At 38.1% G+C, this 24,456-nt stretch overlaps 1 protein-coding gene across 3 annotated transcripts in view; it reads right to left on the bottom strand.

Moving 5' to 3' along the window:
* Themis (thymocyte selection associated) overlaps positions 1-24,456 on the bottom strand; it is a 176,330-nt gene that overhangs the window by 1,686 nt on the left and 150,188 nt on the right. The window contains exons 5-6 of one of the 3 annotated variants that reach the window (XR_003711309.1): positions 9,585-9,736; positions 2,353-2,458 (exon numbers count right to left, since the gene is read on the bottom strand). The exons of 1 other annotated variant lie outside the window; for it this stretch is intronic. Coding sequence is in view for 1 of the 2 variants with exons in the window: in XM_028766458.1 (XP_028622291.1) it covers positions 9,605-9,736 (132 nt within the window). In the remaining variant the exon portion in view is untranslated. The remainder of the gene's footprint in view (positions 1-2,352; positions 2,459-9,584; positions 9,737-24,456) is intronic. One more of the 3 variants, XM_028766458.1, reaches the window with a different exon arrangement.

Raw genomic sequence — 24,456 nt, 5'->3', positions numbered from 1 at the left:
TCAACTAGACACAGCTAGAGAAGGATTGTAGTCCTAGTCTACCTGTAGGCAGACACAAACCCAGTTCTAAGAACTACAGAGTAGTAATGGGGCACCTGTACACATTAAACTGAACCAAATGCTAGTTTTCAAGCAACAGTCACACTACAGAATGATTCTGTTAACATATAAACAAACATATGTTGGCACAAAACCCTACAAAGCTCCAAAAAAAGCAAAGAGAGAGAGAGAGAGAGAGAGAGAGAGAGAGAACAAGAGAGAGAGAGAGAGAAAACAAGAGAGAGAGAACAAGAGAGAGAACAAGAGAGAGAACAAGAGAGAGGAGGAGAGGAGAGAAAAAGAGGGAGAAGGGAGCGAGCGAGGGAGGGAGAGAGAAGAGAAGAGAAAAATAGGGGGAGGGAGGTAAGGAGGGAAGGGGAGAGAGGAGAGAGAGAGAGAGAGCGCGAGAGAGCTGTCTGTGTCTGTCCTCTGGCAAGTCATCCTCTTCCCACTATGACCTTATAAAGTGTGAAAAATAGAATGGGTAGCAAAAACCAAAACAAAGAAAACAACAACCACAAACTTCCTCCTCACTTCCTCCTTCCTATTTCTGTCCTTCCATTTTTCCTTTCTCTACTTCTTCCTCTCTGTGGTAGTTTGAATGTGCTTGGACCACTGGAAGTGACAAAATTAGGATGTATGGCCTTAATGGAAGAGGTGTGGCCTTGTTAGAGAAAGTGGGTCACTGTAGAGGCAGGGATTTGAGGTCTCATGTAAGTTCAAGCTAAACCCAGTGTTACAATCCTCTTCTGCTGCCTGCAGATCAAGAGGTAGAATTCTCAGCTCCTTTAGCACCATGCCTGCCTGGGCTCTGCTCATACTCCTGCCATGATGATAATGGACTGAACTTCTGAAACTGTAAGCCAGCTCTTAGTTCTTTATAGACGTTACCTTGCTTATAGTGTCTCTTCACAGCAATGCAACTTTAATTAAGTCTCTCTCTCTCTCTCTTTCTCTCTCTCTCCCTTCCTCCCCCTTTCACTTCCTCCCTCTTTCCCTCCCTCTTCCCCTCATACTTCCCCCTTTCTTTTCTCTCCTTCTTCCCAACCTTAAAATCCTTTTCTATCATTACCCGGTCTTATGGGATTATTTCCTCATCTTTAAAGATAAGAAAGAACAAGGTACAATAATACCAATTATACAGGATTCTCACAAAAACTAAACAAGGTTAAAATCAAGAATCTAAACTACTGTGTCAATTCTTTCCAATTTTTATAATGTGAGTGACATATAAAAACAAAACCTACAGTTTTCTGATATCTACAGACTTCACAGTTCCATTGAAAGAAAGTCGAGGATCGCAAACTAGAAAGTTCTACAATTTCTCTACACATCATGTTAGCTTCCCTATTTCAGTGATGACTTGGGCTAGGGATTGAATAGTGGTGTCTTGATCCATAGTGTGCCAGGGTCACACATTCTCTTGGATTTCATTTATTCTCTGTCTCTTATTAACTACAGTGTCCAATAGTGGTCTTTAGATATTTCGGTCTTTCTCATGTAATCAGCTATTGTAGAATATTAAAATAAAGATTTTAGGTGGTATGCCCAGATTAATTCCCATTCCTATCACTTTCTTCTTTGAGATATTATTTGCAAAAAAGAATTATTTATCTCTTATATTGTTTATTTTCTTAGTTGGGAGGGGGGAAATGGAAAATTAAATGATTATACTATAGAAAGAATAGAAACTGAAGACCTAGCCTTGAGCCCTAAGTATATGACTCACTGGCTGCATGTCTTGACTAAACATTGTAATCCATTTCCTTATCAGTGAATAAGTTTTGATGATAATAACTGAGGCACCAAGTTAAGGAAATATCAAATGAAATAATGTATCTCACGTGCTTTGTTAAACATAAAGTGCAGGAGAAATATTACTTGATATTACCTTCCTATCGTCACATAAAAGGATTACAAGCCTGTGGTAGGAATGTTCAGTCTGTCATCTTGACAGTTATTAGTCTCACTCTCCCCTGTCAATAAACTGATTTAAGATAGTCCATTGTAAAGCAGAGAAGTGGGAGGTGAGGATATTAGAATAATTATATTATCTCAAACTGAAATAATGGCTGGAAGCCAGGTTAATTTTAGAAGGGACTTTCTAGGTCACTTCAGACAGCCTATTCTCCTTCAGTCTAGCCCCTCGGCACCCACACTCAGTCTAGCAGACAGAGCTGAGTTAACATTAACAAAAGTCTGTTCCTAGCACACTCTCACTTGCAAGAAATCTTAAAGTATACGGGAACCATTTTTTTCCTGAAAATTACTTAGAATTTACAATGCAAATTGATATGAAAAACCTTTACTTACTTTGGGGCATTTACCACACATTCCTTTGGAAATATCACAAGTATAATACAGGGTGATTTTTTTCTGTTTTACATTGAACTGAAGATCTGCTTGACCAATAATTTAGCTGAAATTAACAGAGAAATTTTGATTCATACAGAAGAAGTTCCTCAGCAATTAAAACAAACCATTCCTCATTTGAACAGACACAAAATAGAGTTTTATTTTCCTTTCTAAAAGGTATGAATGAAACAAGTGATCTTCAGTAGAAGAAATATACATCTTCAAAATTAACCATTCCAGCTAAAAATTATAGTAGTTCTTAGTGTATTATATATGTGTGTGTGTGTGTGTGTGTGTATCATATAATCAAAATGAAAATCTCCATTTTCTCATATTTTGTAGAAATCAAAATATTTACATTTTCTTATAAAGCAATTATTACCTAAATCATTAATTTAAATCAAGCCTGAATACAATTCACTTTCCCTGAAAACTGAGAGACAAACTGCTAATGCTGCTAAGTCTGAGACAGAAGAGTGAAACCCTTATCGAGGCGTCTCTGCATGGCCAGTCTCTTCTGAGCCTTCCATGGAATCCCTCCTGAACATTTTCAACTGGATTTTCATCCATGCTTTCAACTGTGTGCCAATCCTTTGCTTTCTTTCCTTGACACATTTTGAGATTAAACTGTGTGTCAAGAACGAATGACACACGTGAACAGCTGCTGCATCTCTCTCATTTGTGGTGATTAATTGATAGTCAATTATTTTTCAGTGCTAAGGCTTATGTTCGTGTTCTTGGAGAATATTTTTACCTAGAGACAAAAAATGAGAGGCGCCACAGATTGTCTATAAAGTACAGAATAGCAATCTGGAGGTTATTTCTTTACTAAGAAAATATTCATTGAGAATTTAACACATGCCAAGGAATCTCTTAGCGTCTAAAATTAGAGCAAAGTTGAATTTTAAAAATTCCCTATAATCATGGTGTCCATCTGTGCTGCAGGTGGCTAATAACCAAAATTTATAAAGAAAACATATTCTTGGGTAGTCTGAAAGCAAGAGACAGTATCAGGTAAGAGGTTGTTATTTTTGGTAAGGTTGTTGTGGAAGAGACCAGCAAAATAACTAAAGGCTGGTCTGCAGGAAGGGCCACGGTAATTTCAGGACAAAGAATATGACTGGAATTTCTCTTAAGGGTGTGACAAATAGAAATTCAATGGATCTTATACAGACGTGGGGGATAGCAATGTCCTTGTGATGCTTTCAGGTCAGAGTTGCCTTGATTGGCATGGAGTTTAGGCACCTTACAATTGCCTGTTTTATTCAGAATAGACATCATGGAACAATGGTAGAAGAAGACGAATTAACATGTTCAAGAATCCTGGTGATTAGTGTGGTAGTATATCCCTGTCTTGAGCGCTGGACTTGCAGAAATTGCAGGTATATCCTACCACACCGATCAGCATCCTGGACAATTGAGTCAGAGTCTATTACAGGAGGAAAGAAGTCCTAAAACAGTGGTTGATAGTAGCAAATATTTGCACTAAGATGGTAGCAATGGGTATGGAAGAGAAATAGGCATGTTCTGGACCGTAGAGATAGAACCAAAAGAATTTTCTGATGCAGTAGGTACAATGAGTACATGAGACTAAGGAAAGGTTGTTCTCCCTTCTTTCTTCTGTATCACTGCTTCCTTGACATCTCCTGAATCAGAATCACAAGAAAAGCATCTTTAAGTGAATTATTGGTATAACCAAGAAGTTCTTTTCTATAACACGTACCAGTGAACCTTTTCTTTAAAGTGCCAGATAGTAAATATCTGCCACAGATACTCAGCTTTGCCCATATAGCACCTAAACAACAAGACACACACACACACACACACACACACACACACACACACAAAATGTTGCTATGTTCTAATACAATTTTACTTACAGGCAATGAATTTTGAAATTTAAATTTCATATTATTTTCCCTGCACCAGAAAATTCTTTCTTGATTTCCTTTTTTTTTTAAGCTCTTAGAAGTAAAAACAAACATTTGTTAGTTCCTGATCTATACAGAAACAGTCATTAGGAAAGATCTCACCCATGGGCCATTGTTTGCAAATTGTGTTCTCCAGAATAGATTCCCTGCATATGCATTTCAATGTTCACATAAGAACATTCTCAAGATGTGGGCATTTGTATGCAAATTTAAAGCTTAGAGACAAAAATCACAAAGCCTTGACATTCTTTGAGGTAGAGTTCACTCGTGGGTCTGTCTGGCTGCAAAGGCTGCTCGCTTTCCATAACAACCCACCACTCTGAGCACTATTTTGCTAGTATCTTGTGCAGACACGGACTAAGACAGGGATGAAGTGAAAAGATAAGAAAGGGTTGCCTTGCCTAGGAAACCATTGTTTGCTCTCCGTGACTACATGGTGCTATTCTTATAATTACCAGTCTGCTGATGAGAAATCCCACTGGTGAAGGCTGACAAGTGGAGCACTCTGCAAAAAACCAGAGCTGCAGAAAATAAATTAATCTCTGGGGGAGAAGAGGAGTGAGGTTGTCAGTGCTCACACAAGTGCTAATGGCAAATGATATTTCAGAATCTGTCAGAGGATGACATGGCTCTGCTCGCCCCTCGGGCAGACCCTAGAACATTCAAACAGAATTCAAACATCCTCCAATGAAGCTGGGCAATGCTACAAAACTGTACTTTAAGATCTTACTACTTTCAAAGCAAGAGATTGTTTCTCAGAACTATGGGGATGCTAGCAGTTTTGTGATTTTGTATTCTAACTAACTTTGCATTAAGATTAAACATTAAATGGAACAATAATCTGTTAAAATAGTTTATGTAGAATATGCTGTGAAGAGCTTGAAGCATCAAAAAGGATAAGAAAGGAAAAGCTAGTTATTGATCAGTACATGGATGCATGTTTGGAAATGTCACATTATACCTTTGATGATTTATACAAGATTTTAGTTAAGCAAATAAAAATAGAGTTGTTTTAGCATATAATCCCTGTGCATCTAGAGAATTCATGAGAAGCAATCCTAGCAATTAATGAATAAGTAACATACAAAATAACACGTTCTCCCTCCTAAGTAATAGTAATCCTAATATCCTGAATGGCTTTGCTCTGGGCTAAATGAAGCCTCCTGATCTGTAGTCACAGCCCCTGGCAGGGATAGCTATATCCAACTGATGCATGATGCGAAGGACTGCTCCAACTCAGGGCACCTTCAAAGAGCCATGTTCTTCCCAGAATTCCCTGAGGCTCACCCCAAAGTCTTTGTGTGATTTTATCAGGACTTCTTCCTCTGCCTATGCCTACTTCTGTTACTTCACTTCTCGGATTTTCGCTGAGAGCACTTCCCAGTCAACTTGCTGTGTGCAAATCAATCCAGGGAGCTGAGTGTGCAAACAAACCAACCAACCCAAAACAAAAAATAAAACAAACAAACAAAAAAACCTGCTTAATGCAAACGTTTCCACTTAACACCTGTCAGCTACTTAAAATAGCTCCTGAGCTGGCTAAACAGTGGAGCACCGACCTCTTGTCAAAACATCAGGGTCAGATCATCCAGCTAACTCCATCATAGCAATGTTTCTTAGACTCAGGAACTCCCTTATTCATAGCTATAAAAATCCGCAGAGGACAGAATTCTCAAAGGAAAAAAAAAAGTGCAGACTAAGCCTCAGTACCTCACAACATCAAGACTTCCTAGAGGTACTGTCGAGGAAATAAAGTGTTCTTTGAAATGAACTCAGAGTCAGTAGTTTCTTGCAGCACAGACATAATTGGAGTTTGTTATGTGTTAAATTAACCTGCTCTATCCAATGAACTCTTCAAAGTAGCCTATGGACGAGTAGCAAACATATGGACCCAATTTGATGAATACAAAGAGTTTAACAAATCGCCAATGGCACACTATGAGCAAGTGGAGATTTTAAATCCAGCAGCCACCACTAAGACTGAAGAGGTCTGAACTTTACCCTTATACAACAAATGCATGGTGCTTTCAGAGAATTCTACTCTTTTTAGACAAAACATGCAGAGTTAAGGAGGATGTTACTAAAAGATGACATGAGAATCACCAAGCTATTAGAGTAAATTAAGGGTCCACAGAAGGTCACCTAAGAGGTCACTGAAGCGCTTTGCCAGCTCCTTAGAGAAAGGAATTGGCCCTGGCAATACTGTCCAGAGTTAGTTACTCTGAGTCTAACTGTAGTCAATTCCACTGCCATTGCACAGTTCCTGTTGGAACTGTCACACAGTGATAGCTCAGACTGCAGATTCCAACCTGATTGTCCTTGTAGATGGGAAAACAAATAAAAATGCTCTATACACACTGCTACTTGGTATTTTCAGGCAAATACCTGCTGAAATTAGCCTAGAAAAAGAAATTTCACTTTACTCTCTTGTAGGATGCTAGGACGTCTCTCTATTCTAGACCTATTATTTTAATCTGAGCCTCCTTTTGCCCATCATTTATGGGCACTGTGTAAGAACGGGTACTTCCAATGTCTATGAAATACGTTGCAGTATTCTCTCCGAGCACAGCTGGGGCAGCTGATGTACTACCCCAGAAATGCACACGCTGGGAAGATTAGATACCCAAGTTCCCTGTGATTGAAACAAAAACTTTGATCTCAGGAATTGTGTTATCCGGTACTTTGTAGGATCCATAATCTTACAGAAAAAATAGTTTCCAATGAATTAATAATGGCCTGAGTCTCAAACCACTGCAGCAATTTTCATTGCACCGGTTGTTTCTTTTATAGTCACACTTGATTAGTATTTGAAATGTGGAGGAATTGCAATATGCATGGTTTTCAAAGCCCTTTACAGAATTTCATTTTATCACTCGGAGAGAGTCAATGAAAACGTAATAAGAAAAGCTCTATGGGATATTTTTATAGAAGTGTCAGAAGCCAGTAAGCTAACTACTTGAAAGAACTCAGATTGTACAGACAGGGTTTGGAGCAGAAACACTTCAGAGACTTTAGATCTAGTATTTTGACTTTTATATGTCCTTGGAGGAATAACTGTACTCACTACAAAAATCAAATAAGGAGGGGGGGAGGAACAAACCATATGCTTAAGAATAATTAATTTCAATTTCCCTGCAAACTAAATGTGAAGTTTTGAAGATAAGTGTCATAGGAATTGAGCTGGTTTGGTGTGTCTAAAATATTGTCAAAAAAAGACAAACATTCTCATTTCGCTTCCTAAGGCAAGTCAGATTCCCTATATGGAAGGTAGTCGGCTAGCTTAGTTGACTGTGATCAGTCCTTCACAAGGCCATTTCCTCTAGTTCAGTAGAGATAGACAATGCCATACCACCATCTCCACAAACCAAACCATCATAAATAAAGTCTGCATTTAATTAGCTTATATTTTTATATTTTTATTAATTTTTAATAATATTTTTACTGATTGCTTGGGAATTTCATATCATGAACGCTGAGTGCCCTCACTTCCTAGTCTTCCCAAGTTTGCCCTTACCTTTGAGAACTCCCCCACACCTTAAAACAAAGGAGAAGAGGTAAAAAGAAAAAGAAAGAAAAATAAAATACAAACAAAAAAAGTTCAATTTGGGCTACCCATCTAGTCATGGTCAAACTCCTTGTGGCAAAGAAAACTGCATTCTTAGAAGCTTCATCCACATAGTTTTGGTAATAAGTAAACGGGGCTTTTGAGATGAAGCTTCTAAGAAGATCAAAAATATCCTCATCCATTACGATCGGACCCTGTTTGTAGCTGAAACTTGTTGTTGTGAATCCAAAATGTTTGGAGGTCCTGGTGCCCATGCTGGGTACCAGAAATCCTACATACAAACCCATCTCAAGGATCAGAGTTTACCTTTGTAATAAACATCCTAGGATTTGTTTTTTTACAAAATGAAAATTGCATCCTTCCCCACCTGCACCCCTCTGCCAGAATCCATCAACTATGGAGAGCTACAACTCTGCATCATTATCACAATTTCTTCTTTTCTTTTTTTAAAGTTCATCTCTCATGTATTACATCCTGACCACAGTTTCCCCTCCTCTCCCCCCAATATTTATGAAATTTATGATACATATTTTGATTATATGACAACTCTTTCTTTCCAGATCACCACCACCTCCCTACTCTTCCCAACCTAGTGTTCTATTTTATTTACTTAGTAACCCATTGACTCTGATTTTTACTGTGCATATAGTCCTGGGTATGGAGCCATGCACTGGAGCGTAGTTGATCTAACAGGAGACATACCCTTAAAGAAAACTAACTTTTCCTCATCTAGAAGTTATCTGTCCAAAGCTCCTCAGAAAGAAGTGAGGACTGTTGAATCTCTTCCCACTCCAGGCTAAACTGCTCTTGTTCAGGTCTTATACAGGCAACAACTGCTGGGAGTTTATGAGCACTGTGGTGCAGTCATGTCCTGAATACACTGTTTCTCTCTGATTCACTCTAACATCTGGGTTTTACCATTCTTACACTCCATCTATGATGATCCCTGAGCTTCTTTTGGAGAGATACAAGATATAGATATCCTGTTGCTGGCTGAGCACTCGTCAATCTTTTATTCTCTGCACTCTGATGGTGGGTTTCTGTGTTAACGATGATTCACTGGATAAAGGAAAGGTCTGAGAACTGGTTAAAACTCAGCTATCTTAATCCTCTTTCCAAACCTGAACACATCTTATTCATTCATCTAGTAAAAATTTAAAATATGTATATATGATTGGGCTAGGGAGTTGGATGAGTTAGAAAAGTGTCTGTTGTGAAGGACCTGGGTTTAGATTTCTAGCACCACATAAAAAGACAAGAACACTGACATGGATAAGTAACTCCAGAGCTGGAGGGGGCAGAGACAGAAGGGGCCCTGGGTAGGCAGCCAGCCTAGCTGAACTGATGAGCGAGCTTCAGATTCAGTGGGAGACTCTGGCTCAAAAAATTAGGTGGATAGCTCCAAAAATAGTTCAGTTGTTAAAGAGTATTTGACTGTTGTGCACACAAAGGACCCAGGTGCTTTTCTTAGCACCCCAGTGTGATTATTTGCGTCTGTAACTCCAATCTCTGGAGGTTTGTCATCCTCTTCTGGCCTTCCAGGACATGCATGCATATGGTACACAGCTATACATGCAGGGAAAACACCTATTCACACAAAAAAAGTGAAGGGACCCTACACACATGCTCAAGAAATTATATGTTGTAGCCTTGTCAGGTAGATAGTTAAGATAGTATTTTATGGTTTAACTGACCTGTAGTCAATTGGTGCTTGCTACTGCAGTGGCCCATGCTTGCTCTTCTGTCTCTCCACATCAGACAAATCATTCTGAAAACCAACTGGTACTCTTGATTTCTGACCAACTTGATCTGGGTGAAGCTTCTTGGCTCTCTCTACATGGTGATTCTGAAATGACAAGCACTTATAAATTTATCAGTCCAAGATAAATGCCTTCTAGAGATATCACAAGGATAAACATTTATCACATGGCAAGTCATTTCTATATGTCTGAAAGAGAATATATATGCCAAATCAAGTTATAAATCCTAGGTTTATCAATATATTTTAATAATCTAAATATACAAGTTTTGAGGTAGCCAACTGAGTAGAATAGAAGGCTGTTCTAGAAGAGGAAGTTATCTTTTAAATTATTTATATGTATGACATTTTCCTTGTGTAGTTTATAAAATATTTGACATGTAAAACATTCCTACCCAGTTGTTTCCATCATAGCCAGACAATCCAGTACTTTGTCATATATCACATAAGTATGTATCAATTTTGTATTATTCCTTTTTGAACTTATTATTTTTAAATTTTATGTATACTATCAGTGTTTTGCCTATATGCATTTATGTGTACTGCTTGCATGCATATTGTCTTAAGGAGGCTAAAAAATGACATTGGATTCCCTGGAACTAGAGACACAAACAGTTGTGAGATGTCATGAGTCTCCTGAGAATCAAATCCAGGTTTTCTAGAAGAGTAACATGTGTTCTTACCCACTAAGACATCTCTCCACAGTAGACTCTATGCTTTATTTAGAAGAAATCTTAATATCTGCTCTAAATTTATACACATTTTAACCAGCAGTTTGCAAATTTGTCAAAGTCTTCTGGCCAATTTGAGAATAATACAGCGTACTGATGAATTATTAAGGCCCAGCATCAATGGGCCCCTGTAACTTATCATACATAGGAGATGTCATAATATTTGACAGTATACTGACATATTGCATACTTCAAAAGATACAACAGTTATGATCCCAAATTCAAGAAAGACCTAAGGGAGGAATCAAGCTTCAGCCTTTTGTTTCATAATCAAATTAAGAATAGAAGCACTTTGAATGTGATTATAAAATATTAGCAGATTTGTAGTCAAAATTAGCTAGTCAGTTTTAGCCAGTCATATTAGCCAGTTTGACACTGAGGATAAGACAATGACCTTTACTCTAAAGTTCTTCATAAGATGATGTATAGAACTTAACATATTAAAACTTGGTTTTATAGAATGAAAGGATTAGAAGTTTTAGAAGTGTATAAAAACTGGAAGTCCCGTACAATGACCTGATTCACCCAGGTTAACACAACAAATGGTGAAACTATAACCCCTGTCCATCTCAGTACAGGATTTATGTCACTCTGTAATTCATTGTATCTGTCTGTCAGTACAGAATAATGATCACACTGATGGCTACACATTTGTTGCATTCTTTTTCATCAAAGTCCTTTGCCTGTAACTTAAGAATTCCCTATTGTTTTAACTTTTGGCTTGCCCACACGACTTCTTTGAAGTCAACAGGATATTGACACACCTGGAGGCTTAAGAGATAACCACACTATTATTTATTTGTTCATACCTATTCACATCTGCCTGTTCATATCTGAAGTGATGCGAACAGGCTTAGGCTAGTGTGAGGGAAGCAGACCATGAGCTGTAGTTTAGTTGGGTTGCCAAATTGTCTAAGCTGAGGTAAGACAGAGCTATAGGAGTCCAGGATACTTATGATAACCAGTTTAGACCAGTGTAAAACAACTCATGTAGGCTCAACCCCATAGCTTCATGAAACCATTAAATATGAATTCTATTATATGCCATACATTTTTTTTCTGGTAGTCATGTAATACTGTGTAGTGATAACTGTTTCATTCAACCAACAGCTATCCCAAACAATGTTGTGTGATAATGCAAATATATGACAGCCTTGGACTGGTCAAATATTATATTTCAAAATACCTAATGAGATAATTAAAATAATGTGGTAAACATGTATAGATAATTCTCAAATCCCCTTTCTAATGTCAAAGGACGGAAATTTAGTGGTATTGCCAGGGACAAATCAAAGGATCATTTTGAATACTGATAGTAAATTTAACTATTTACCATCATAGTGCATATATTCCACTGGCTAACAAGCCAAAAATACATAAATCAGTAACTTAATATGAAACTTTAAGTCAATTGCTAAGCCTACACAGTCTTTGAAAAGAATATTCAACATGCAAATATCTTGATTGTTGAATTATATGCTTCTGAAAATATATTAATGCCAAGGTAGACATTAAATCACAAATTCCTCATACTGAGCAAAAAACTAGATTAATGGACAAAAATAACTGAATGGAGGTTTGTTTGATACCAAATTCAACTAATAACATTAAAAAGCTTAGGGGCCACTGAGAAGACAATGGATAAAGGCATTTGCCTGAGGAGCTTGATGATCTGAGTTTGATCCCTGGGACCCACATGCTCATATTTGACTAGTTGATATTTGACTTGTTCACAAACCACAAAATGTCTAAGATGAGATCTGAACCCTGTGAGTTGTCCTCCGATCCCCACATGTACTCTGTGGTATAGAGCATTTCCTCTCCTTTTCTCAGACTCACACAAAACAAGAAAACAAATGCTTCCCAAGACTTAAACAAATGAACAAATTAAAAACGTGGGTGAAAATCTAGCAGTTTGTGGTAATTATCAACACTATACTATAGTCCAAATGCTAAAGAAGACATTTTAGATATTAGTAGAGACCTTTGTCATAAAGCCACTATGGGAGAAAATAGCCACCTGATCATAATGGGCCAGACATTATACTTTTATATCTGTTTCTTGGTGCAAACATTTGTAGATTTAGATATTTTAGAAATACATTAGAATAAATTCATAAATTCATAAATTAGTAATGTACATCCACTGAAAGAACCTGAGCAGGTTCTCCATTGGGTGAGCTGTGTGGGGTTTTTCCAACTCTTTACCTTATTCATAGCCAGGTCCTGCCTCCAGCATACAACCTCAAAGGATCTGTATGGTCCATGTGTCACTGGCCCAATCCCAGCCTCTTACTGAATTTCTGTGCTAGGAGTCTGGGTTCCTACATCATAAGTTATTATTTATTTTCTGCCACAATAAAGTTTCCACACTATTTCTTCATTGTCCACATGCCTTCTATTAACCCTCAATTCTCTCATTCTTCTTTCCCTTTTCATTGTTATCAAATTATTTCACTCTGACTTTCTCTCTTCTTTCATGGCTCACAAACTTCACTGCATATTAAACTTTCTTTTAGAACATAGAGTCTACCTTCCTACACTGACTACAGGGGCACTGGAGACCCACTTACTCTAAATGATGGTCGTTGCTTTCAGGTTATCCTTGTGTTGACAGTCCCTGGCTCTCACTTCCTGCCACTGCATCCTTACTTCCTGCTGCTTTCATATGCCCACCATCTAGCTATACAACATGTCTCTTCTCCTTGGTATTACTTGCCTACTAATATCTAATTACCATTAATTCTGAATTGCTGTTTTCCCATCCCATTTTACTGTGGACATAATTCTGAGTGACAGTCATATGTAGAAGAACATCTCATTCAACACCCAGTGTGTCTCCCCATTACGAGAAGTCTTTTCTCTACCCTAGCTCTTCATTTTAGCTATCAAATGTGTATGTAAAATTCTGTGCTTTAAGCATGCTAATTATCGCATCATTGAAAGACAGATAATTATATACTATCCTTTATGTCTCTGATTCAAATTACACTGGTCAACTACCTATAGAAATTACAAGTGAAATGACGGTTATGTTAGATAAAGCAAGAATATAGAACTGAGTGTGAACACAGAACCCTGGATATGAGAAAATTGCCAGACAGATGAAACAAAAAAGAAGAGTGGTCACTGTTTGGCACTGCTTAGATATTGGACCTTCAAATTGAAGATGGAGTTCAGAAGAAACTTACAGAATGAAAATGTGTGCCAAGAATAGATGAATTGGCATGGGTTTGGAATGGCATGCATCAGGACTTGTTTGTAGCTCTATAGCTACACAATCAAAATTAAGTTGCTTGTTCTATGGGATTTCTAAGAAATGAGGCATAAGAATCCTAACTGATGACTCTAAAGGACCATTATGTGATTTCTGGTGCTATTCCATTTTATGTTTTAAAGAATTATTTTTAGTTTTAATTATTTATATGTAGGCAGGCTGTATGCTCATGCAATACCTTCAGGGACCAGAAGAGAACACCCTTGTAAAAGAGCAATCCTCTCATGATGGATGTGTTTTTGAAGAAAGCACCTTCTCCGCTTTCATAAACAGCCACTGTGTCTTAACATCTAGGCAATCTCTTCAGAAAGTAAACTTAATTGGTAACTCTGTAGAAATGTGCAGTGATATTTGGGGATTTCTTTACTAACTTTGATCTTACTGTTGTGCTCTGCTTAAGTGAAACCATCTTTCAGAGAAACATTAGTTCTTAGGAGAAGAACACTAATTCTGAGACTGCACTAAAATGCTCGAGCTGTAAGAGACAGACACCTGTCGTTCATGTTCCAATGGCCATGGAACTCGAGAGAAGTGGATGTAGGCCTCCATGTAAACTTTCTCACTCTTTGTATGTGAGAGAAAAACATATACTGCTGTATAAATACCATGTGCTAACCAATTGTTAGTTCTAATATCTACAGTGGTAGTCATCATAATTAGTAAAACGTTTAAAGATACTTGCAGTGTATTTGGCATAATTCTAACACCTCTCTGGATGTTTTAACTTTGCATAGTGAGCTTATAAATTTAAAGAATGCTGCTTTGCTGAGCATTGATGCAGTAGATACTGCTGATAAAATTATCCATTGCCTAAGGCAAGTATATCTATTTTGGTCAAGCTTCAAGAATGGCATATATAGCTTGATTATGCTAGTTCTTTTTGTCCTGAGAATACCTTTATTCCTGCCCATCATGTCAAAGATTGTCTTTAACAGCATCAACATGTTGGCAGCCAAAGTACAAGGCTTGAACCTGAAAATGAACTCCCAGACAGAGTTATTAAATTAACAGACTGACAAGCCAAGGACGGGTAAGTTTCTGCACAGGGCCTTACCAACCTAAGACAAAACTGTGTTGCTTTTGATAATGCGTATTCCATGATAGGTAAGGAAGGCATTCTTGTCAGAATGTCCTAAGACAGGCTCAGTCTTGTTTATGAAATCAAAAAGGAGGAGAGGCAGAGAGCTTTTAGGGCCACTTGGCAAGAGTCTGACATTGGCCAAGGACAAGGAAATGGGCCGCTTGGCAGGATTCTGACATTACGCTAGAACAAAGAAGTAATTTCAGGCAGGAATCTAAATTTTAGGCTAGAACAAGGAAGTAGTCTTCAGACATGAAAATTACTTTGGGCTACGACAGGGAAGTAGGCTCAGATACTTTGGTCTTCTTGATAAGCCCTTAGAAACAGTGATCATGGGAGTAAACATGTAATTGTGTTTAATGTCTTGCTTGTTTTTTGACTATTTGCATCTATTGTTTTGCTAGATGCTCAACCTAGAACTGACCTTAATGCACGCATGTAGTTAAAATTATATAAAAGCAAAAAGGAAGAGGGGGAGTGGGATAGGGAGTTATAGGGAGGGGAAATGGGGAAAGGGGATGGCATCTGAAATGTAAATAAATAAAATTTCAAAGAAAAAAAGAAAAACATATTTAGAATATGGAAGCTGAAAATAATTTTTCTGCTTTGTCTTATGCCTTTATTTGTGTGTTCTCCTTGGTCATTGGGCTTCAGCTCAATACATAATTTAGATTACAAAATGGATTAAAACATCAAGAAGTTTCTCATTCTGCATTAATACTCTGATGTAATTGGATTTTCCCATGGAAAGTATTTAAACAAGAAAGAACACAAACTGTGAAAACTAATCTAAATCTGACCATCCATATCATCCCCCCTTTCAGTCAATATTCTTAGGTTTCACACAGTTATTTACATAGAATTACTGACCCCCTTCTCTGTACCAAATATATTTTTTCTCATACCAGTGGGGGAAATGTGCATTCAAGTTGCCTTACTGGTTCTAAAAGAAGCTGTTATTTGCATCTTTCAATTCCTTTCTTCCTTGTGTTGTTGCTGGAAGTCCACTGAAGCCACACATGACAAGTCTTACTGCATCAGACATCAGAAGCCAATTTCCACCTTTTCCTCCAGCCTCAGTTTACAGCATCCCCAGGTAGGACTTTGTGCTGGCATCTAGAACTCTGTAGGTCTGGAGCTCCTCAAGCTTTGACCACAGGAGCTGGGTTCTGACCTGTTGGGAGCCGACTCCTAGCCGAAAGTGGCTATCATCTTTGCAGCCATCTCAGGCCATATACCCTGACAAGAGACTTGTTTTCAACAGCCTACAACAGCTGAGCACACTCTGATAAACATCATGTTTTTCTCACATATCTTGTTTTGCTGTTTAGTGCCACCAGCTGCAAGGCGCACGTGATATCCACGCTGCTGGGTGCACGTGGTCTCCTCACTGCTAGCTAGGTGCACGTGATATCCAGGCTGCAAGGCACATGACGTAGTGCCTTCAGCTGTGCTTGTCCACAAGGGCAAGGCACGTGGTAAAGGGTATAAATACCCAGGATTTCCTTCCAATAAACGAGACTTGATCAGACTCCCTGTCCTGTCTCCATTCTTCACATCTCCATCCCCACTCTCTCTCTTGCTAGGCCCTGACCCTCGGACCGGAGCAGCAGAACGGGCGGCTACAAAGTGGCGCCTCAACGTTGGAGCTCCAGTAGGCAGGATACAGTGAAGGACACAGAGGGAATTGGAAGCGTGCATCCTCACTCCTGCGCTGGAGACCCTGCTGACTGACCCGAACAGGTTGCTACACTGACCCAATGCTGGTCAGGAACTCCAGAAGCAGTCATGGGTGCATTTATGTTGACACTGAGCTCTTCTTGGACCCAATTTACTTGACACACAGTATACACTGTCCCTTTAATCAGGCATTTAAAGGGGGTTCTATCTCTCCATTCCTTTCTCTTGGATCAAAGAAGAAATCACTGATCTTTAGAAAATGAAGACTCAGGTAGCTCCTGGCTATATTGCCCTGATAAGCGGTAACAGCCTCTATCCCATAACTTCAAAGACCACCCCTTCCTCCAAGACTGGCTGTGACTAGATCCAAGCAAAGCCATCTCTACTGCCGCTGTGATTGAAAAACCTTACCATGTCTCATATACTAAACATCTTACAGTGTTCTCATAGATAAAACCTTTCAACTTGTTATTAAAACTGTTTTAAATACCCATTTCCAAAGATACACTTCAAGAGCATATTATAATTCTGAACAGCTCAATCATTCTGCCTACTTCTATAAAGATCTATGAGTTTAGCTGAAGATGGCATAACTATTAGAAGCACTGCTTAACCAACACTTTATTTTTTGTTGCAAAATGAGAACAGAATGCATAGCTAATTTGGACAATTGTTATTCTTAGGGAGATGAGTGAGAAACCCTGCAGTCTTCAGCGATATTTGTCCTGTAACTCCATGTATTAGAAAAGCTTGCAAAAGCATTTGCTGCTTTCTTGCTAATGTGGCAAGCATCTCTCTTGCAGACCCCAAGGTTGGCTTACTTAAGATGTTGGTGTCATAAACACTGCAGTAGCTCTTGGTGCATAAGCAAATCTTTTTCGTTCTTCTTTATTTTGCTTTTCTGCAAATCTTAAAGGAATTAATTTGCATGGCTATGGTCATGTAGTTTTATAGTTTCTGTTTTAATGGAAAATCATAACTCTGGGGTTCTGGGGTAGTAATTGGTGGCTAAAGGGCAGGCAAATCATCTTATTTAGAAATCAAGAAACAGAAACTACAATGATATAAAAATGATGTGACACAATTTGAGTTAAATTGGTTTGGGGTGAAATTAGTTTTGAATGTAGCATTTAAGCAATGTCCATCACAGCCATCCTGCAGCCGACGCTAGACTGGAGCTGTGGTGTGCTCAATAACAGGTCTGAAGCCAGTGAAATTATTTTGAATTTGTTTCTTAAAAATTACATTTTAACTTTCTGAGGACTAAAACATACCCTTTCACAAGAACCTTTAAAAAGTAAAGAACAGAAAGTAGCAACATTTAAAACAATGTCACTTAGTTGTTTGAGCTAGGAACAGTTCTGATGGGTAGGATACATTCCAACTCTTGTCAAGCATTCACACTGTAGAAATGCTAAGCAGCATCCTTGTACTAAAATGTTGCCAAAATTAAAAAGCTTGTGAATGACTAAGTGGCCAACATAGGGTGAGGTTTCAGCAAGCTGCTGTCTGCCACCTCACATAGACTCAATCCTGATGACATTCTGCTGTGTCCTGCTCTTCTGGCTGCTTCTTACCTACAGTAGTAGTTGTTGTTGTTGCTTCTTTATTTTTGTGACAGGGTCTCACATATCTCAGTCTGGTATTGAATTCATTATGTAGCCACATATGTCCTTGAACTCCAAATCCTTCTGACTCTGTCCTGCAGGTGTGAGATTATACATGTTCACCACAATGCGTGATTCATGTAGTGCTGTGAACCAACTTGGGACTCCCTGTGGGCTAGGCAAGAACCCTACCAACCAAGCAACATCTCTACCCCACAAACAGATTCAGTTATGCTAGGCTCCTATGTACAATCGTAACAGAGTGCCATTAATAATGTCAGGGATTGGTACTTGTCCATGGGATGGGTTTCAAGTCTGGTCAGTTATTGGTTCGCCATTCCTTTAGACAGGACAAATTTGGGGTCGAATGTTTTGTGGGTGGATTGTTGTCATCCTCCCACTTGGGATCCTGACTGGTTACAGAAGGTGGCCTCTTCAGGTTCTATGTCCTCACTGTTATTATTTGTTTTAAACCTCTAATATCTATAGAATGTAGTCTTTATTATTTAGAATTTTCTCATTCTCAAAATCTTGGCTCTATGGCATTCTGCTGCTCATGCACACTTCTGATAACACTGCTTTTCCCCTCCATCGTCAACTCTGATCTGCTGTCTCCTCTCACTTCTCCTAGGCCTCTCTGAAGCTGCATGCCAACAGCTAATTTGTGGTGATTGCAATCGCCTCCGTTTCTATTCTATCCATTATTTGCCAGTCTCTCAGTTTTCTCTCACCAACTCCAATGTTCTACAATTTACAACTTGTCTCTGATATAAGATGTTTCTGTTTACAACTCTGTCCTCAGTTATCGCTGGATCTGTTTTATTTCCTAGTAAGATAAGAGATATCAAATTCATTGCTCTTATCAAACGCATGATCATAGCAGTCTAGAAATCCTTGGAGTTAAAAACCTACTTAATCACTTAATAAGCTGAGATGATCTGGAATCAATTCCCATATTTTTCCATCTCCCTCTCTCGTTTTGTTTGTTTGTTTGGTTGGTTGGTTGTTTTTTTTTTGTTTTTTTTTACCCTCATGGCCATAGGCAGCTACAATAGGACATTTTTTCTATTTATTTATTCATTCATTCATTCATTCATTCATTCATTCATACATTTTCATTCACTCATTCATTCACTTTACGTCCAGATTACATCCCCATCTTTCTTCCTAGTCCCTCTCTCACACATTCCTTCCCCCACCCCTGTCTCCTTCTCCTCTGAGAAAGGAGAGGCCCCCTCCCCAGGTACCAACCCACCCTGGCACATCAAGTACTGTTGTGTAGATCTGGCCTATGGCCTCTTGAACTGTCAGCAGTGATACCCAAAGGAGTTCTGGCCAAGATTGAGCTTGATGTCTTTCTGTCATGGGGAGGGTGGGAAGGGGTGTCTCAAGGCCAGTCCTCCATCAGATTTATGATTAATAATGATTCCTAGAGGAGCGAGGGTTCCTGAGCCACTTACGTTCCCCAACAATATACAGACAGTTAACTTTTGATGAAGAGATAGGTCATTTTCATTCAGTTATGTAGGAGCTCATAAAACACCCATATCCTTCAAGTAACTCTTCATTCCCCTTCATGTAAGTGACTCTAGGTCAACACATAGTTTCTCCCAACTAACATGAGTGGAATTGTTTTCTGTTTCTCTCCTTGGTACTTAATCTGGTGGGAAGATATTTTGTGATTTTCTTAGACAAAAGTCCCCCAATTTCTGGCTTACAAAGTGTTCTGCCCACTTTCTAAAGTGAGTGCTTCCTCCCTGGATTATGGGTCTTCCTGTGCATCTCTCTTCCTGACGTCCCAAATCATTACTCTTCTTACAGTTTTGGCATCCACTGACCCTCCTCCTCTAAGCTCTCATCGGCTTGGTCCTGACTTTAGTAATACTGCCTTTTTCTTGCTGCTTGCTGTCTCTCGTTTCCTACCCTGCTGGGTCTGAAGAGTGATGCGCTCATTTCCTATTCAGATGCTGCACTGGCAACATTTCCCCCAGTATCTTTATACATCACACGGGCTTTTAAAAGACCTCTTTGAAATCTTAGTTGGCAGTTTTAGAGTACACTTTAATTATTTAGAAACGTTTATGAATGGCTAGAAATTTTATTTTTATATATAATTTGTGTGTGTGTGTGTGTGTGTGTGTGTCCCCTTCCTCCACAGGTGAGTGGACAGAGGGTACCAATATCATATGTCTTCCTCAATTATCCACTTTATTTTTTTTGAGGCAGTATTTCTCACTGAACCTGGAGCTAGCCAATTTCACTGGGTTAGCTATCCAGAAAGCCCCAGGGATCTTCTTGTCTTCATATTGAGACTACAGGTGCATGCTTCTGTTACATGCTTCTGTTGCATGTTTGTGTGTATACTGGGGGGTCTAGGCTTCCAAAAACTTGCACAGCAAATGCTTGACTGACTAACTACCTCACTTTGTAAAGTCTGTTTTCACATTTTTAAAATTTGAAACATGGTAGGTTTAGAGATTACACACTGTTTTCAGCAATGAAGGAGCACAAAATCAGAGCTATGCCCAAACAATCTATTTTCAAAACAATTCCTGCAGGATGGTTCTTTTTAATTTCTTATCTTTCTCAATCAATGATTAACCTAAGTATATACATATGTGTTCTCACTACATTAAGACATTTAGTTCAGAATAGGTGAACTTGTGAAGTGTATCTGAACACCGGTATAAAATACATCTTTAATTTTACAAACATTGTTCTGCCATCAATATAATCAACAAATCTTTAAAAGGTATAGATGAATACTAGAAACATTCTTCTTATTTGTGTGATTCTATTATATTTTAAAGCTTTGTTCTATATTAATAATGCTCAACACATGTAGAAGAAAACACTTTGGAAACTCTTGGCTGCAATTTCTTTGCTGTAGTTTATAATGAAGCTGTAAGTGTGTTCCAAAAGTCGACTCAGCTTTAGCAGTCTTTTAGTATAATTTGAAATTTTCAAGACAGTGGTTGTATTTATTCTGTTTACCCAGAAAGCAATGTTTTCACTAAAGAAGTCATCAGAGACAGAATAATGGCATAATACATAAATAACTAGTTCCTTGTGTATTTCATTATTGAAACAAAATCTAGCAATACTGAAAACAGATTTGTCAGTCAATAGCCTGGATTTTCATGCAGTTGTACAGAAAACCTCTCTCCATGAGTTATGTTTCCGTGCAAATAATAACATATTTATTTTGAGCTTACTAAGTACCTAATGTCATTCTAGGTTGGATACAGATATTTGTATAGTGAGATATTCAGTATTTTGTAAACATCTTTCCAGATAAATTTTCAAACAGACAAATAAACAACAACAACAACAAATGGTCCTAACATGTCACTACATTGCTTCCTTGTATTATTTTAGCTATTTTCAGGAATCGCTAGTGTACCCAGCAATATATAATATTTTAACTTCATTATTTTTAAAGACTCAAAAGAGTTAACATTACTTTTCTGAAGTTTAAATGTAGCAAAGTATTGGATTGACAATAACAATTGTAAACAATGGAAAATTACAGACAATTATCTTTCTATTCTTATTACTTAGTTTAAGGATATGTCATTAATTATAATAACCTAAATTTTGTCAGGGAATAATATCAAATAATGGAGTAAAATATAGTGAAGTGCATTGTCATATAAATGTTTGAAAGCTTCCTTTCACTCTTGTGTATAATTTCAAATTTTGACTGAGATCTTGATGAACACAGTAAGTTCATCTTTTTTCCCCTCCTAATATAACTAATAAAGAAATACCAGAAATGTGGGGAAACTGTCAATTTTACATTTTTGAAACAAAAAGCTTTATTTTGCATATAAGTACAATTTATAACTTTATTTACCATAGTATAGAGTACTTTCAATGAGTTAATAAGAGAAACATGGCTCAATGACCCAATAAATCAAATTCACCCATGGAACTACTACCCCAGTTCTGCAGCCTGGAAATGGAATATTCAGGTCCTGGTGTCTCCCCCCTGCTTCAATGCAATTTCAATCCTTTTCTCCAAAGCTAACTATTGTCTTAACATAGTTTATTTTCATTACTGTTTTGACCTCCTTGCACTTTGAATTACATAATATGTTTTGTTTTCTGGTTAGGTTATTGCTTTTTATCTACAACATAGGATATTCAATGACTGAACATGCCAAATATAAACTCAAGAATGTTAGCAAATGATACGTTTATAAACATTTCTCTGTTTCTCTTCTTTTATGCTTTTCAGTTAGGCGAACATATGTGCATATTTCTGTAAGAATGAATGATGGTTAAATTCTATAATCAATTTAGGATAGCAATAAGACGTATTTGGGTATATCTGTGAGAAATTTTCCTTAGAAGACTAGGGGAACGAAAACTCATTGTGACTATGGGTGCCATCATGCTATGGCTTGTGGTTCAGACTGAATTAAAAGTGGGGACTTAGCTAAGCACCAGCATCCCTCTTTTTCTGCTTCCTGATGTCCCAAGATCTGAGCAATCAGTCATGTTTTCTTCATAATGGATTTTATCCTTGTAGGTGAAGCACTAAAAGAAGCCCCTCCTCCTTTAAGTTGCTTTCTGGTGTGATTTTTTTTCATATCAATGAGCAACATAACAAATACAGTGTGTCCTCACTTGATCATGTATGGCCACATTTGTAAACCTGGCACAACGTTTTCCTAGAATACCTCACTCATGAATGTGTGAAAGTCCAGTTTCCATACTCCTGTTGATAGTTGCAACTCTCAGGCTATTGAAAACTCCTGGTGTTACCTCCTAGTGATTTTAATTTATATTTCTCAGCTGCCTGTAGAGATTAAACAGCTTTATGTGGGTTTCTGCAGGTAATTATTCTGAATACATAGAGCATTACTTAGACTTTTTGACTCTGTAACAAATACCTGACTGCTAACTTAAGGAGGAAAAGGTTTAACTTGCTCATATCATCTGATGCTACAATCTATTGTAGAAAGGAGAGTATTGCAGACTGAAATAGTTCACATGGTATCTGACAAGATATAGCAAGGGAAAATTCCTGTTCTTGCTGATTTTCTAGTTTATCATTTTTAGTATGTCTTGGTCCCTAGTCAATAAATGTCGTCACTCCTCTTCAAAGGAGGGCATTCTCTCCGGAGTCACTCTTTTTTGGAAACACATGTGCGCACTTGCTAGATAGTTTCAATCCACTGAAGAAGACAAACAATCTATTTGTACAGTCAGAATTTGAGCATCTCGCTCACTTTCTCTATCAGACTGTCTGTGGTTTTGTTATTGATTAGTATAAATTCTATCTATACTCTGGAAACAAGTTATTTTGGACATACCTCAGCTATTTTCAAACACTTCTCTCTTCTGGAGCTTGTCTTTCACATCTTAACAATATTTCTATAATCTTTAATCTACAGGTTTATTTTGGTGATATAAAAAGTATTTGTTCATTTTATCTGGCTTAATTTCATTTATACCTGGAAATATAATTTTTATTGCATTAGATTCACTGAATCAATAATAAATTTAACTCCCTGAGATCAATAGTGTATGCTGTTGTGTGTCCTGGCTTGAGAGACATTAGACATCTGGAAATAAAACCAAAACCTAGAAATCAGAACTGTTCTATAACTATGATCAATGGCTGTAAAGAAGAAGATGAAGGAGGAGGAAGAGGAGGAGGATGAGGAGGAGGAGGGGAAGGAAGGAGAAGGATGGGGTAGGGAAGAAAGGAAGAAAGGAGGGAGGAAGGAAGGAAGGAAGGAAGGAGGGAAGGAAGGAAGGAAGGAAGGCAGGCAAGCATTTGTAACCCCACAGAAAAGTACAAGACTGGTTGTATTCTTCCTAAGAAAACAGTCTGACTCAAGTGTTGAATTTTAATGACAAATATTCAGGGAAAAAAGGCAGAGGACACTATGTAGATGCTTGCTCTCGAGCCAGGCTTTGAATACATGCTATCTCTGTGTATGATATCTGACCTGTGGTAATAAGGAAGGAACCTCTGAAGATAAGTGAAGGGATCTAAGGTGATTGGCAAACGACAAAGAACCCTAAAAAACCATCAGTTAATTCACTTCTCCATTAGCCACTATGTGACTGCCATTCCAAATCATCTTCACCTGTCGCCACAGGAATATGGTCAACAAAACCTGCTATGGCCTCCTCTACAGAACACACCCTTTTTCTTTCAACATACTGAGAAAAAAATAGAAGGAAATACAGTGTGCAGAAAGTAAGAGACTTTGGTGCACTCAGTCCTACATGGAGTTTCTTCATCAAATCTTTCCCCTCAAGGTTTATGTACAATGGAGGCAGAAAGATTGTGAAGAGGCAGAGAATGGAGACAGTGTCTTCCTGACACAGGCCTGGTACATATATGAGGTCTCAGTCAATGTTATAACACACACACACACACACACACACACACACACACACACACACACACA

Source organism: Grammomys surdaster, unplaced genomic scaffold, assembly GCF_004785775.1.
Source record: "Grammomys surdaster isolate TR1022 unplaced genomic scaffold, NIH_TR_1.0 168, whole genome shotgun sequence".
Lineage (NCBI taxonomy): Eukaryota > Metazoa > Chordata > Mammalia > Rodentia > Muridae > Grammomys > Grammomys surdaster.
Note: the sequence above shows the minus strand (reverse complement) of the source record. Positions and strands in the feature narration are given on the sequence as shown.